At 42.3% G+C, this 16,258-nt stretch overlaps 1 protein-coding gene across 1 annotated transcript in view; it reads left to right on the top strand.

Annotated features, from left to right (window-relative positions):
* Positions 1–16,258, top strand: part of F8 (coagulation factor VIII) — a 105,188-nt gene that overhangs the window by 60,785 nt on the left and 28,145 nt on the right. The window contains exons 18-24 of the mRNA XM_042783081.1: positions 640–852; positions 1,102–1,330; positions 1,537–1,719; positions 2,819–2,935; positions 3,420–3,491; positions 5,607–5,692; positions 11,947–12,102. Coding sequence (XP_042639015.1) covers positions 640–852; positions 1,102–1,330; positions 1,537–1,719; positions 2,819–2,935; positions 3,420–3,491; positions 5,607–5,692; positions 11,947–12,102 — 1,056 coding nt within the window. The remainder of the gene's footprint in view (positions 1–639; positions 853–1,101; positions 1,331–1,536; positions 1,720–2,818; positions 2,936–3,419; positions 3,492–5,606; positions 5,693–11,946; positions 12,103–16,258) is intronic.

Here is a 16,258-nt window from a genome sequence, read left to right on the forward strand (position 1 = left end):
CTTCCTTCTGAGGAGTGGCTGGTGGGTTTGAACCGCCAGCCTTCTGGTTAGCAGTCAAGTGCCTTAGGCACTATGCTACCAGAGCTCCTAATATTTCCTATAGACTAGGAATTATTTTGTGCCTTGTGCAAGCTAAAGATCAAAGTCATTTTATTTTTTCCAAAAATTTCCATCCATTTTCCCAGTTGATGGTTGATACCAAGCATGCTGAAGATTCTAAAATTATGCGAGTGCAGGGGTATTACCTTGAATTTTATTGTACTTTTATATGTTTTACAATAAATGTGAGTAACTTTTTAATTATGAGAAACAAATCATTTTAAAAAGACCTGATGCATTCGTCCTGGAATTTGTCGTGATGAACCTGGAGTTAGGTATCAGCTCCTGAGGTTCTTGTATCTTCAGACCGCTGTGGTGATAGTTCACCTTTTACCTTCGCAAGTTTGAATTCGTGCCTTAAAGAGTTGAGAATTCTAAAGTTCCTGTCTCTTCTGTCAATCCACCCCCTATACCACTTCCTGCAATGTATTAAAAACTTGGATAAAGCCCAAAAGATAGGCATCCCTATTATGGATGTGAACCCTAAGGACTTTAAGACCCTAAAAATATGACGTTTGTGTCTTTGTGACTTCTCTGCAGGTGACTTTTAAAAATAAGGCCTCTCGTCCATACTCCTTCTATTCCAGCCTTATTTCTTATGAGGAAGATCAGAGGCAAGGACCAGAACCTAGAAAAAATTTAGTGAAGCCTAATGAAATCAAAACTTACTTTTGGAAAGTGCAACATCATATGGCCCCCACTAAAGATGAGTTTGACTGCAAAGCCTGGGCGTATTTCTCTGATGTTGATCTGGTAAGCAGGTGTGCTGCCCACTTTATGGTGAGAAAGAAATGGTCTTTGTGTGCTCTGCTGAGAGTTTTGGTAGCTATACCAAGAGCAATAGGAAGCCTTTTTGAAATAGCTGGAATTTACCGAAGAGAATGAATTGTGCTGTGGGGAAATGAGGGGTGGGGTGGGGTGGCAAAAGAGTTGATGAGGAATCTATTGTGGTTCACAGGTGAGAGAGGGCTTATACTCAGGATTGAGATCTTCCTTCCCCAGGAAAAAGATCTGCACTCGGGCTTGATCGGACCCCTTCTGATCTGCCGCGCGAACACGTTGAACCCCGCTCACGGGAGACAGCTGACAGTCCAGGAGTTTGCTCTGTTTTTCACCATCTTTGATGAGACCAAGAGTTGGTACTTCACTGAAAACATGGAAAGGAACTGCAAGGCTCCCTGCGATGGCCAGATGGAGGGCCCTGATTTTCAAAAGAACCATCGCTTCCATGGTAACATCCCACACCCAAATAGTACTCCTGGTAAAATGCAGCATGCACTATGCCAAGTGAGTTTTGAGCCAAACACTTGAGCAATGTATGAATCGAGAGTGTCTGTGTAGGAGAAGAATCCTCAGAAGCCTTGGTGTTTGTGGTGGGGTGCAGAGCAAGAATGTCTACAGTAGGGTTTGATGGTCTTCTCTGTGTTCGCCTTCCAGCAATCAATGGCTATGTGATGGATACACTACCCGGCCTAGTGATGGCTCAGGACCAAAGGATCCGGTGGTACCTGCTGAGCATGGGCAGCAATGAAAATATCCATTCTATTCATTTCAGTGGACACGTGTTCACCGTGCGCAAAAAGGAGGAGTATAAAATGGCCGTGTACAACCTCTATCCAGGTAGGATCTGTGTGCTCTTTCTGCTATGTACTTATTGATGTATGTTCTAGGCACTGGTCTAGGCACTAGAGATACAGTCAGCGAACAAAGCAGACAAACTCCCTGCTCTCAGGTAACTTACTTTTTCAAGTAACTTTAACCTACAGAGAGCTAGTAAATTAGTTAGCAAATGAAAACGATCATTCCAGATACAGAACAAAGTGCTGTAAAGGAAATCCAGCAGAATGGATGCATAGGGAATGGTTTATGTATGTAACCAGTATATTGACTGGGCACTACTCACCATGCTTTTCAAAAACACAGCTTTTAGAAAGGTTTGATCCTGGGGGCAAACTTCCCCTGTTTGGGGGTGAAAATTCTGATAAGCCCTGTGACTTCTTCTCTGCTCCCTCTTTAGTGGTAAGCAGGCCTGCAGTCACTTTACATCACAATGTCCCCTCCAATGTATTACTGAAAACTCTGATTTTGTAAGTAAGGGTGGCTGTGTCTTCTGTTCACCTTGTGCATGTGTGCTGTTTTCACAGCATGGAGAGGGTGAGGGGGAGCACAGTGCTTGCTGACTTACAACTGGCATCATTCACATTGTCTGCACCTGGAGGGTACTTCAAGCTGGCTCTTCCTTCCTCTTACAAGGCATTTTCAGGGTCTCTTCTGGGATCCCCTCTCCTGAACTCCCCTTGACCTAGCTGGTTTCACTTTTATTCTGGGTGATCACTTGTGGCTCAGTCCTTGGTCCCTCAGCATTCACCTCCAGTTTCTTGTTGCGGGGTTTACTTTACCCCTCTTGGCACCCCTAGTGGGACTAGACCCACTCTCTCTCCCGAGGAGCCTGTATCTGCTCAATGAGGAACTCGGGCATTCTCCTGCCTCTCCCACCAAAGCATGCAGTCACCAGTCTCTCTCATTTCCTGGGAAGGAGGGCCATCAGCACTCAATCTCCAGTGCCTCCAACAGCAGAGGTCACATAACAAGCACTTTGAGTTGGACTGGTCCAAGAGTGGCGCGACTGACATAGAGAAATCTCTTGACATTCTGCATAAGCCGGTGGATCTCATGCTCCTTTTTTAGTGAACTCCTTGTTCCTTTTGTGTTTGATAAGGTGTGTTTGAGACCGTGGAAATGCTGCCATCCAAAGCGGGCATTTGGCGGGTCGAATGCCTTATTGGCGAGCACCTGCAAGCTGGAATGAGTGCTCTTTTCCTGGTGTACAGCAAGGGTGAGTAGCGCTGTGGCCAGAGGCTGGCTGCTACTCAGCCACTTCCATACAGCTTTGTGTCATCTTTGCTTGCTGCCTGTAAGGAATCTGGAGCTCTAAATACTTAATACATCAGTGCTGAAAAGATCTCCTCGTTTTCAAAACTTTATGGAGTGCCAAGATCACAAGAGAAGATTTTGGAATTTAATTTAGACTCAGTACAAAGATCACTTGGGAGAATTCAGGAGTTTAACCTTCAACAAGTAAGAAAGCCACTGGTCTACTTATGTATGAACCCTACCTTCCCGAGGTGCGAGATGTGGACCTACCTGTTATGGTGAATTGAATAATATAGGACAATAAAATATTTAATACAGCTCTTAACACATAGTAAACACTAAAAGATGTTAGTGTTTGTTGGTTTTCTCCAATTTTCACTGACTTACATCTTGGGGGCCAAATTCTCTGCACTTTTAGCTACTGTGTTTTCCCTGTTTGATTTCAGAGTGTCAGATTCCCCTGGGAATGGCTTCTGGACGCATCCGAGATTCTCAGATTACAGCTTCAGGACACTATGGTAAATACTAACTCTCCCTCCGAGAACCTGGGCTGACTATAGCTTTTGCATTTCTCTTAGAGAGATTCGGAGAAGCCAGCCTCCTCTACGGCTGGATTAATTCTACTCCACAAGTCCCTCTCAAAGCCATCTCCTCCTCTCCGTTTTCCAGTGTGACCATTTGAATTCAGGTGCTGATCATTTCTCATCTGGGCAGTGCCACCGCCTTGTTGAGCAGCCTTCCTGCCTTTGGTAGTGCGCCTGTTCAACTCATTGCCCTCACTGTGGCAGGACTGATATTGTGAAGCACAAATCCAGGCACTTCACTTACTGCTTAAACCATCTTAGACGCTTCCTGTCACCTTCAGAGCAAGACCTTCTGTGACTGAGCCCTGCCGAAATCTCCGTTCTGATCCCCCGACATTCCCGCCCCTTGCACCCTATCCTGGAGTACTCTCCTGTGTGTGCATGCCATCTCATGAGTCTCTGCCTTGACATATTGCTTGTTGTTGTTGTTGTTGTTGTTGTTGTTATGTGCCGTTGAGTCAGACCTGACTCATAGCAACCCCTCCTTGGGTTGCCGAGGCGGTGTCACTACTGAAGGAGATTGCCCAACCTTCCTTCCGTGGAGTGGCTGGTGGGTTTGAACCTCCAGCTTTCTGATTAGCAGTCAAGTGCCTTAGGCACTACGTCACCAGAGCTCCTGACATATTGCTTACTCCCCCGTTGAAACGATTCTCTTCACCCTTTTCTGTCTTGCAAACTCTTCCACATCCTTCAAGATTGTCTTCTAGCCTCATCTCATTTAAGAAGACTTTCATAACTCTCTCCACACAAAAAGACAAAGTCATTTTCTCTTGCATTTTTCTGTGGGCTCATGCACATACTTCTATGTAGCCCTTTTCATACTGTACTGTAACTATCTCAAAGTATAATTTGAGCTCCTTGAGGTTAAGGTCATATCTGAGTAACCTCGCACCTGGCAAAGAGGAGGGGCTCAGTAAATGTTTATTGAAGGGATGCGTGGTAGTGTTGTCATTCCCCCAGATAATTCCATGTCCTTCCATGTTAGACGAGAAGAACACTGGAGGCTGCGCTTTCCTGTAAGCAAGAGGGGTAAAGCTTGGACAGGATGTATAGAGAGTTCTCAAACATCGTTTCAGAGCCGGGGTCATCAAACTGCGGCCCACCGACCAAATCCAGCCTGCTACCTGGTTTTGTATTGCCGGCAAGCTAAGAATGGTTTTTGCATGATTAAATGATTTGAAAAAATGAAAAGAAGAATATTTCCTGACATGAGGAAATTATATGAAATTCAAATTTCAGTGTCCATAAATAGTTTTATTGGAACACAGCCATACTCATTTGCTGACATATTGCTATGGCTGGTTTTGCACTACAACAGAATTAAGTCGTTGCGACAAAGACCATATGATCTACAGAGCTTAAATTATTTGCTCTCTACCCCTTTAGGAAAAGTTTACCAATCCCCATTTAACAGGGAAAAAAAAAATTCCTTTGGGGAAAAAAAAGGCTTGAAGGTTATATACTGAAAGAATACATTTTTTTTTCTAGGTGGAAGAATTTTGTCTTCTCAAATGTCTTTGATTAGTATTTTTACTTGTTTTTTATTTTACATTTTCTGATTTTTCTACAGTGAACATATTTAATGTAATAAAGAAATAATATGATTTGTTAGTAACAGATTCCAGTATCAGCTAATTAGAAGTATTAACAATCAACAAAATCATAGTATGGACAACAGGACGGTCAAAACCCTTCTGTGATAATGCTTCCTCTCTTTCACCAACTCCATACTTTACCCACCATGATGTTCTTCTTCAGGGTCTGGTCCCTCGTGATGACATGTCCAAAGTATGTGAGGTGAAGTCTCACCACCCTTGCTTCTAAGGAACATTCTGGCTATTCATCTTTCCAGACAGATTTGTTTGTTCTTTTGGCAGTCCATGGGATATTCAATATTCTTCCCCAACACTCTAATTCAAATGGAATTTTTATGCCTTTCTCTGTTTTCTCCACAGCTAGGATTAATTTTTCTCAAGAGAATAATTTCATTGGCAAGTGTCTAGCACCAACCCAACTGAATCCAGTCTTTCTCTCTTTTCTTGGGCAAAGGACAGTGGGCCCCAAATCTAGCCAGACTTCATTATACTGGATCAATCAATGCCTGGAGCACCAAGGATCCTTTTTCCTGGATCAAGGTTAGAAAAATTAACTGGTAATGAGAAATATGTCACATTCAATCACATCACTTCTTCCCCTTGATAGCTCAAATCTGTGTGTGTGTGTGTGTGTGTATAAAAATTATATATATACCTCAATCTTTCTCATCAAACCCCAGTTAACAGATGGGGAAAAACCAAAGATCAGAGTGATTTGTGATTTGTACAAAAACAGTCAGGAATGAAAGACTTGGAAATAGGATTGAGTAGACTATAGTGTCTTACATCTTTAATTTTAATCTTTCTACTGGCATTGTTGTTGTTAAGTTCCATCGAGTAGTCCCCAACTCGTAGTGACCTTACGCACAACAGAACAAAACACTGCCCGGTCCTGCACCAACCCCACAATCCCTGTTATGCCTGAGCCCATCGTTGTAGCCATTGTGTATTTTGAGTGCCTTCTGACCTGAGGGGCTCATGTTCCGGCACTATATCAGATAATGTTTCAGGGCTATTGATAAAGTTTTTCAGCAATATATCAGACAGGGTTTCACTGCTATTCATCAGGTTTTCACTGACCATTCTTTGAGAAGTGGATGTTCTCTTCCTTCTTTCAAGTCTGTCTCAGTCTGGAAGCGTCACTGAAACCTGTCCACCATGGGTAACCCTACTGACATTTGAAACACCAGTGGTATCACCTCCATCCTCACATCAACACGCACGCCACCACAGTACGACAAACTGACAAATTTGTCTCTCTTAGTTGTTCCAAACCACTCCGCTCCCACTTCCTGGCCTGCCCTACCTGTTCTGGCTCTCCAACGCCAATCTACTAGAATTAGAACATTTAAATACTTTCTAGAAGATTAAACTCATTACCTCCCAAGATGTGTCTGACTGCCTAGTGAACTTGAGTCCTCCAATCCCCTTATTTTCACATAAAAACAAATAGCTCAACCCCCCACTACATGAGCAAAGGAAAAGTGGCTTTTCTATTTTCTAAAATCATTCTGTCTTCCTCATGAATTCTACACTGCTGGCTAGTAGAAATAGCCTACTAAGTCAGTCCAAGCTGGTAAACTGACCTGAAACCTATAATTAAAGCTGTGTATAGGGATAGGTGAACTCAATATTTTAAAAATAACTCATTCTTTCCTATTTCTGCACTTCCCTGTTTCCTTTAGGTCAGTGCCATCCGAGAGTAATATAATGTGAGCCATAAATACAAACCATGTGCATAATTTCACATTTTTCAGTAGCCATGTTTAAAAAACCAGGTTTAACAATACATTTTATTTCACTCAACATATATAAACACATTATCATTTCATCATGTGATGAATCAGGCTCTGTGACCCCTTCTTGGTGTCTTCCATGCTATGTGAGAAGTGAAGGCACCCTGGGTGTGCCAAGTCAGCCTTTCTACCTAACAACAAGAGCAGGTTCCTTCTAGGCCTCCAAACAGGAAGAAGAAGGAAACTTTTCTGCTTTCGGCTTTGCTCTCAACCTATCTAACATGCCTCCTATCTCTGGTACATACAGCCAGGCCAGAGCACTTCTGCACACACATTTTACCACTTACTCCCCCCACCTCTGTTATTTTCTCATAGTGCACCAGCTTTCTTCCTCCTCTTTTTAGTTGGCTGAGGACATGGCCCTACCTAGTGTATCTGCTCTCTGTTAAAATACCACATAGAGATTGGAAAAAGAGAACTCATTTACCACAAAGCAGATGCAAAGAGCATGTCTGTCAATGCCCCATCAGCTCCTTTCTGCCTTTCTTCCTCTCTTCTTTTTATTTTGGTAACTTGCTCTGACTATTCACTAAGCCCTAAGTATTGTTTGGTTTATGGTGCTGCCAAACTACATATTCTCCAACTTGTATTTCTTTCATAAAACAAAAATTTATTGTGCTTTAGGTGAAAGTTTATATAGCAAATTAGGTTCCTCTTTAACGACTTTTATACAGACTGTTCTGTGCTATTGGTTAGTTTTCACAATGTCTTAGCATTCTCATCATTTCCACTCTGTTTCTTCTGTTTCCATTGATCTAGTTTACCATGTCCTCCTTGCCTTCTCACCTTTGTTTTGGGGTAAATGTTGACCATTTAATCTCATTACAGTTCATTGTTTGAGGAAGCACATTTCTCACAGACGATAATTTTTTATATTATAAGCCAGTCTATTATTTGGCTGAAGGGTGACCCATAGAGATAGCTTCAATTCCACATTCAAAGGTTATCTTAGGGTGCTAGTCTCAGGGGTTCTTCTAGTCTCTTTCAGTCCAATAGGTCTGGCCTTTTTTAAGAAATTTGACTTTTGTTCTAAATTTTTCTTCCATTCGTCTGGGACCTTCTATCATGTCCCTGGTCAGAACATGTTGGTAGGCAGGCACCATCTGGTTCTTCCGTCTCAGGTCTGAAGGGGTTGTAGTTTGTTTGTACTATTAGTCCCATGGATTGGTTTCTTCTTTGATCCTTCGATTTCCATCATTCTCTTCTGCTCCATACAAGTAAAGAACAATAGCTGTATCTTAGGTGGGTATTTACAAGCTTTTAAGACTACAGATGCTACTCACCAAACTCAGATGTAGAACATTATCTTTGTGAACTATGTTATGCCAGTTGACTAAGTTGTCCCCTTAAGGTTCTAAGGCCCCTGAGCCAGTAAACCAATCCCACAAGTTGTTTGGATATGTCTAGGAAGCACCCATGTGGTTTGTTATACATGTGGATATATATGCAGAAAGAAAGAAAAAAACAAAAGTGGTTATCAGAAGAGACTTTGAAACTTGTGCTTGAATGGAGAGTAGCTAAAGCAAATGGAAGAAATGACAAGATAAAAGAACTGAACAGAAGATTTCAAAGGGTGGCTTAAGAAGACACTGTAAAGTATTATAATGAAGTGTGCAAAGATCTGGACTTAAAAAATCAAAAGGGATGAACACACTTGGCATTTCTCAAGCTGAAAGAACTGAAGAAAAAATTCAAGCCTCATGTTGCAATATTGAAGGATTCTATGGGTAAAATATCAAACAATGCAGGAATGATCAAAAGAAGATGGAAGGAATATACTGAGTCACTGTACCAAAAAGACTTGATCGGCATTCAGCCATTTCAGGAGGTAGCATATGATCAAGAACCAATGGTATTGAAGGAAGAAGTCCAAGATGCCCTGAAGGAATTGGTGAAAAACAAGGCTCCAGGAATTGACAGAATACCCATTGAGAAGTTTCAACAAAAGGATGCTGCCCTGGAGACACTTACTCATCTATGACAAGAAATCTGGAAGACACTTCCTGCCCAACTGACTGAAAGACATCCACGTTTCTACCCATTCCAAAGAAAGGTGATCCAACAGAATGTGGAAATTATTGTACAATATCATTAATACCACATGCATGTAAAATCTTGCTGAAGATAATTGAAAAACGGTTGCAGCAGTACATGGACAGGGAACTTCCAGAAGTTCAAACTGGATTCAGAAGAGGACAGAGAATGAGGGACATCATTGCTGATGTCAGATGGATCTTGGTTGAAAGCACACAATACCAGAAAGATGTTTACCTCTGTTTTATTGACTATGCAAAGGCATTTGACTGTGTGGATCATAACAAGTTATGAATAACATTAAGAAGAATGGGAATTCCAGAACCCTTAATTGTGCTCATGAGGAATCTGTACATAGACCAGGAAGCTGTTGTTTGAATACAACAAGGGATACTGCATGGTTTAAAATCAGGAAGGGAGTTTATCAGAGTTGTATCCTTTCACCGTACGTACTCAGTCTGTATGCTGAGCAAATAATTCAAGAAGCTGGACTATATGAAGAAGAGTGTGGCATCAAGATTGGAGGAAGACTCATAAGCGACCTGTGATACACTGATGGCACAGCTTTACTTGTGAAAGTGAAAGTGAAGATGACTTGAAGCACTTACTGATGAAGATTAAAGACTACAGTCTGCAATAGGAATTACACCTCAACATAAAGGAAACGAAAATCCTCAAAACTGGACCAATAAGCACCATCATGATAAATGGAGAAAAGATTGAAGTTGTCAAAGATTTCACATTACTTGGTTCCACACTCAACACCCGTGGAAGCAGCAGTCAAGACATCAGACGTCATGCTGCACTGGGCAGATCTGCTGCAAAGGACCTCTTTCACGTGCTACGCCAACCAGCAAAGATGTCTCTTTGAAGACTAAGGTGCGCCTAACCCAAGCCATGGTATGTTCAATCGCTTCACATGCATGTGGCAGCACACAACGAATAAGGAAGACCAAAGAAGAGTTGACGCTTTTGAGTTGTGGTGCTGGCGAAGAAAACTGAAAGTGCCATGGACTGCTAGAAGAACTAATAAATCTGTCCTGGAGGAAGTGCACCAAGAATGCTCCTTGGAAGCGAGAATGGCCAGTTTTAACCTCACCTACTTCGGTCATGTGGTCAGAAGGGACCATTCCCTGGAGAAGGATGTCATGCTTGGTAAAGCAGAGAGTCAGCGAAAAAGGGGAAGGCCCTCAACAACATGGATTGACCCAGTGGCTGCAGTGATGGGCTCAGGGATAGTAGGGATCATGAGGCTGGCCCGGGACCAGCAGTGTTTTGCTCTGTTGTGCATAGGTCTCTATGAGTTGGAGACAACTCAACAGCACATAACAACAACAACAAAAACATAACAATGCTTGGTATAAAGCAAGTGCTCAAAAATTATTCAAATATTCTTTGAACAAATGAATGTATGAATGGAACTTACAGTCAAGTGAAGGAGACAGCCATTAAGCACAAAAGTCACGTCCAGTCCAATTTGGATGGGCCAGGCACCAGTGAGAACATATTAAGTTTGAATTGCTTGTTAGGACAGTAACTGATCCCAAAGTTGGTCCATTCTCTCTTCTTTAAGAATGAACCATTCCTATCAAGATCAATTGGCATAACATACTACACAAAAACATTGTTCCACATCCTACTTTGGCGAGTAGCAACTGAAATCTTAAAAGCTTGCCAGCAGCCATCTAGATGCAAGGATAAGTCTCTCCTCATCCAGAGCAAAGAAGAATGAAGAAAATCAAAGATGCATGGAAACAATTAGTCCAAGCGACTGGTACACCATGAGATCCTCAGCCTATATGACTATGAGACCAGAAAAACTAGATGGTGCCCAGCTACCACCATCAACCACTTGGAGGGAGATCTCTGTATAAGATCCTGAATAGAGTGGGAGAACAACGTGGAACAAAACTCTAAATCATTTAAAAAAAAAAAAGAAAAAAGCAAAGGGATGAGGTTTGCTGGTCTGATAGAGCCTGATGGAACCATTGAGGCTATGATACCCAGCTGCCCTTCAGGTCTGGAATTGAACCCACTCCTGTGGCTTCCAGCCAAACAAAAGACAGGCATATGAGCTGAACATTTACATTAGGTAGATACACTCCTTGGAGAGATCAATCTGGGGAGAATAGAATGTGTGTGTGTGCACAGGGAGACAGCTCAGGGGACAGGAGTGCATGGGAGGGAAGGACACAGAGAAGAGGTAACTATGGGAAGGAAGTGGGAGGGGAGCTGTTGCATTGTGGGAAATTGCAGGCAATGTCATATAACAAAGTGTATATGAGCTGCTGAATGGAAAGTGATTTTGCTCTGTAAACTTTCACCCAAATCACAATAAAAGTTTGTGGGTTTTTTTTTTTTTTTAAAGCCATCCCTTACCATTTGACCATTATTCACTCATTCATTCAAAAGCATTTACCATGCATCAATATTATATCAGATATCATGTTAGGTCCTGGAGCTAGAAAGAATATGTAGTTGTTGGGTGCCATCAAGTCAGTGCTGACTCATAGGACCCCATGTGACAGAGTGGAACTGCCCGATAGGTTTTCTTTGCTGCAAACTTCGTGGAACCAGACTGCCAGGTCTTTCTCCTGGCAGTGGAGCCACTGAGTGAGTTCAAACCTCCAACCTTTTGATCAGCATCTGAGCACTTAACCGTTGCACCACCTTTAGAAAGAATATGTTGTTGTTGTTGTTGTTATGTGCCGTGGAGTCATTTCCAACTCATAGCGACCCCTCCTTGGGTTTCTGAGGCAGTATCTTTATGGAAGTAGATTGCCCAACCTTCCTTCCGAGGAGTGGCTGGTGGGTTTGAACCAGAGGCCTTCTGGTTAGCAGTCAGATGCCTTAGTCACTGTGCTACCAGAGCTGCTTAGGATCTTCCTAAGCCAAGAGCTAATTTCAGGAGATGGAACACACATTTAAAAACAGGTTTAAATAAAGTGTTGTTTTCATTGGCAGGTGGACTTGTTGGCCCCAATGATTGTTCATGGCATCAAGACCCAGGGGGCCCGCCAGAAGCTCTCCAGCCTCTACATCTCTCAGTTTATCATCATGTATAGTCTTGATGGGAAGAAGTGGCAGACTTATCGAGGGAATTCCACCGGGACCTTAATGGTATGTTATTAGTCTTTTCAAAAGAATGTAGGGATCCTTTAAAGAGCTTTTGACATGTTTCAGATATGGAGCAAACACTCCTAGCTTCCACAAACTTAACTCCAAAACAAAATGTTCCACCATATAGGCAATAGGAATGATTATGGACATACGAATAAAACCAAAGTGGTGGCATCAAGGACCTCATAGATGACAGAAGAGATACTCTATTGACAGAAATGTGTCATTCAGGACTCGGTGGACTGCTAAGAAGATGAGTTTGCTTATTCATATGCTAAATGTAAGGTGACAGTTGGGCGACAAGGTTGAAATTGAAAATGACAGATCATTCCAAATTTAATCAGGTGATGATGCCAAAAACAACTGCAATTCCAGATACAGCATCTTGTCTGGAGAAAATTAACACAGCCCCAGGCACCTGAGAGAGAACTACTAACCTAAAAAACATCTTTTTCTTCATTCCTATTAATGATCAAAATCAGAATAAGTTTGCATTTATGCAGGAGGAACAGAATATGGACTTTATGGTCCATGCCTCAGAGCGATGCTACTCCTGTTTTTTTTTTTTTTTTTTTTTTTTTGCCACACTGTACACCCACAGGAGCTCTGGTGGCATAGTGCCTAAGGCACATGACTGCTAACCAGAAGTCTGGCAGTTCAAACCCACCAGCCACTCTTCAGAAGGAACGTTGGGCAATCTACTTCCTCAGAGATACTGCCTTGAAAACCCAAGGAGGGGTCGCTGTGAGTCGGGCCTGACTTGACGGCGGTGAGTTTGGTTTGGTTTTGGTACAGCCACAGGATTAATTGGGGCAAAGGGGAACCCCAACACACTTTAAGGGGCATTACTTCACTGCCACCATATTCAATAGTTACTAATATTTTGAATGTTAATTTTTATTTATCAGTGAACACTTAAATTCAATTTTAAAATTAGACTAATCACACCTTTTAATAATATTTATCTTTGGTCACATTAGGAATCAGTGTTGACTTTGATATTAGGTGATATGGAGCAAGCAAATGCAGAAATGATGGAATCAAGTCGTGGCTCAGCTATCCCTGCCACTAAGTTCCTAAGAGAGATCCATCAATGAGCAAATAGAAAACCAGGAGCTTTAGGGTTTCCTTAGAATCATGGGCTCCCGGGGACTCCACAACTGCCCACTGCAGTAAGTTTAGAACAGAGCCCCAGGAGGCTTTTTCTTAAGCCTCAATCCAGATGTTACCATAACTCCTAAGTTTTCCTGTCGTAAGACAGTGGCTGACCAGGTCCCCAGTCTAGGTTGAGGAGTGTACCAAAAGGCCAGAGAACAAAGGAGCATGCACCCTGACCACATTTCTAATAAGCAGGCCTAGGAGTCTAGAGGTCAGTGGTCCCTTTCCTGGCAGCCAAGTGAAAGGACAAGATGGTGGCTGAATCTGTCTCAAATGGGCCTCTGCTGAATCTCCTGACCTATTACATCCACACTGAAGTACAAATAGAAAACCAACCAGTTGCCACTGAGTCAACTTTGGGCAGACTCAAACCTCCAAACTTGCAGTTGAGCATGTTAATCCATTTTGCACCATCCTGGGCCTCCAGAAATAGAAAACAATGCCCTAAAACTCCCACCCATTTTGAGGCAACTCAGTGTGACAACCCTCCCACACTCACTCCCCTCAAAGAAACACACACACAAAAATCTACCCCAACCTGTGTCCTTAAATCTGTCCCCAAAACATTAGTGCCGAATACAACTTCAGCCTAAAGATGCATTTCCCCAAAGTTGAGTGTTTACAACCACTCTTAAAACCGTAAAGAAAAAGGAAGAAAGAGACAGAGAGAGAGAGAGAGGAAGGGAGGAAGGGAAGAAAAGTGGGATGGGGGGAGAGAGTAAGGGCTGAGTTGGTTTGTGTGAAACATTTGGACAAAAATTCTTGCAAATTTAGTGTTTTAAAAATGGAAAGCCACCCTGCTTGTGCTGAACAAGTATACTGTCTTGCATGTACATTATCACACAATACCAGAGACATGCTCTCATTTTACGTTTGAATCAAATGAAAACTGCAGAAAGATCCCTGTTGTGAGGTGCTGTTGAGTTGGGTACAAGAGAACAAAACACTGCCTGGCCCTGTGCCAGCCTCACGATCCTTGCTCTACCCAAGCCCAGCGCTGCAGCCACTGTGCCAATCCATCCTGTTGAGGGCCGTCCCCTTCTTCATTGACCCTCCACCCTACCAAGCATGATATCCTTCTCCAGGGAATGGTCCCTTCTGACAACATGACCAAAGTAGGTGAGACCAAGTCTGGCCATTCTCGCTTCCAAGAAGCAATCTGGGTGCACTTCTACCAGGATAGATTTGTTAGTTCTTCTGGCAGTCCATGCATGGTACTTTCAGCATTCTTTGCCAGTACCACAACTCAAAAGCATCAACTCTTCATTGGTCTTCCTTATTCATTGTCCAGCTGTCGCATGCATATGAGGCAACTGAAAATACCATGGCTTGGGTTAGGCACACCTCAGTCTTCAAAAAGACATCTTTGCTCTTCAGCACTTCAAGGAGGTCATCTGTAGTAGATTTGCCCAGCGTCCTCTGATGTCTTGACTGCTGCTTCCATGGGTGATGATCGTGGAACCAAGTAATATGAAATCATGACAATTTCAATCTTCTCTCCATTTATCATGATGCTGTTTATTGGTCCAGTTGGGAGGATTTTTGTTTTCTTTATATTGAGGTGTAATCCATACTGCAGACTATAGTCTTTAATTTTCATCAATCATTGCTTCAAGTCATCTTCACTCACCAAGCAAGATTTTGTCATCCACATATCGCAGGTTGTTAATGACTCTTCCTCCAATCCTGATGCCTTGTTCTCCTTCATATAGTACAGTTTCTCAGATTATTTGCTCAGCATACAGATTGAATAAGTATGGTGAAAGGATACAACCCTGACAAACTCCCTTCCTAATTTTAAGCCGTGCAGTATCCCTTGTTCTGTTCGATTGACAGCCTCCTGGTGTATGTACAGATTCCTCATGAGCACAATTAAGTGCTCTGGAATTTCCATTCTTCTCAATGTTATCCATAATTTGTTATGATCCACACAGTCACATGTCATTGCATCATCAATAAAACACAAGTAAACATCTTTCTGGTATTCTTTGCCTTGAGCCAAGATCCATCTGACAACAGCTATGATATCCCTTGTTCCCCGTCCTCTTCTGAATTCAGCCTGAATTGGGGGTTCCCTGTCAATATATTGCGCCGTTTTTGAATTATCTTCACTAAGATTTTACTTGCATGTGATATTAATATTGTTCGATAATTTCCACATTCGGTGGGATCACCTTTCTTTAGAATGGGTACAAATATGGATCTTTTCCAGTCAGTTAGCCAGCTGTCTTCTAAATTTCTTGGCATAGATAAATAAGTATCTCCAGCGTGGCATCTGTTTGTTGAAACATCACAGTGGGTATTCCATCAATTCCTGGAGCCTATTTTTTCACAAGTTCCCTCAGTGCAGCTTCTACTTCTTCTTTCAATACCATTGGTTCTTGATCATATGCCACCTTCTGAAATGGATGAAGATCGACCAGTTCTTTTTGGTACAGTGATTCTGTGTATTCCTTCCATCTTCTTTTGATCTTTCCTGCATCATTCAATATTTTGCCCATAGAATCTTTCAATATTACAACTCAAGGCTTACTTTTTTTCCTCAGTTTTTTCAGCTTGAGAAATACCAAGTGTGTTCTTCCCTTTTGGTTTTATAACTCCAAGTCTTTGCACATTTCATTATAATAATTGACTTTGTCTTCTCAAGCTGCTCTTTGAAATCTTCTGTTCAGCTCTTTTATCTGTCATTACTTCCTTTTTTTAATTGTGATTTGGGTAAAAGATTGCAGAGCAAATTCACTTTCCATACAACAGTTCACATACACTTTGTCTCATGACATTGCCTGCAATTTTCCACAATGCAACAGCTCCTCTCCCACTTCCTCCCAATAGTTACCTCTTCCCTGTGTCCATCCCTCCCATGCATTCCTGCCCCCCTGAGCTGTCTCCCTGTGCAGACACAGCCCTTCTTTCTCCCATGATTGTTCTCTCCAAGGAGTGTATCTACCTCAGGTAAATGTTCAACTCATATGCCTGTCTTTTGTTTGGCTGGAAGCCA

Source organism: Orycteropus afer, unplaced genomic scaffold (assembly GCF_000298275.1).
Source record: "Orycteropus afer afer isolate SDZICR_OR568_19922 unplaced genomic scaffold, OryAfe1.0 scaffold00647, whole genome shotgun sequence".
NCBI classification, from domain to species: Eukaryota; Metazoa; Chordata; class Mammalia; order Tubulidentata; family Orycteropodidae; genus Orycteropus; species Orycteropus afer.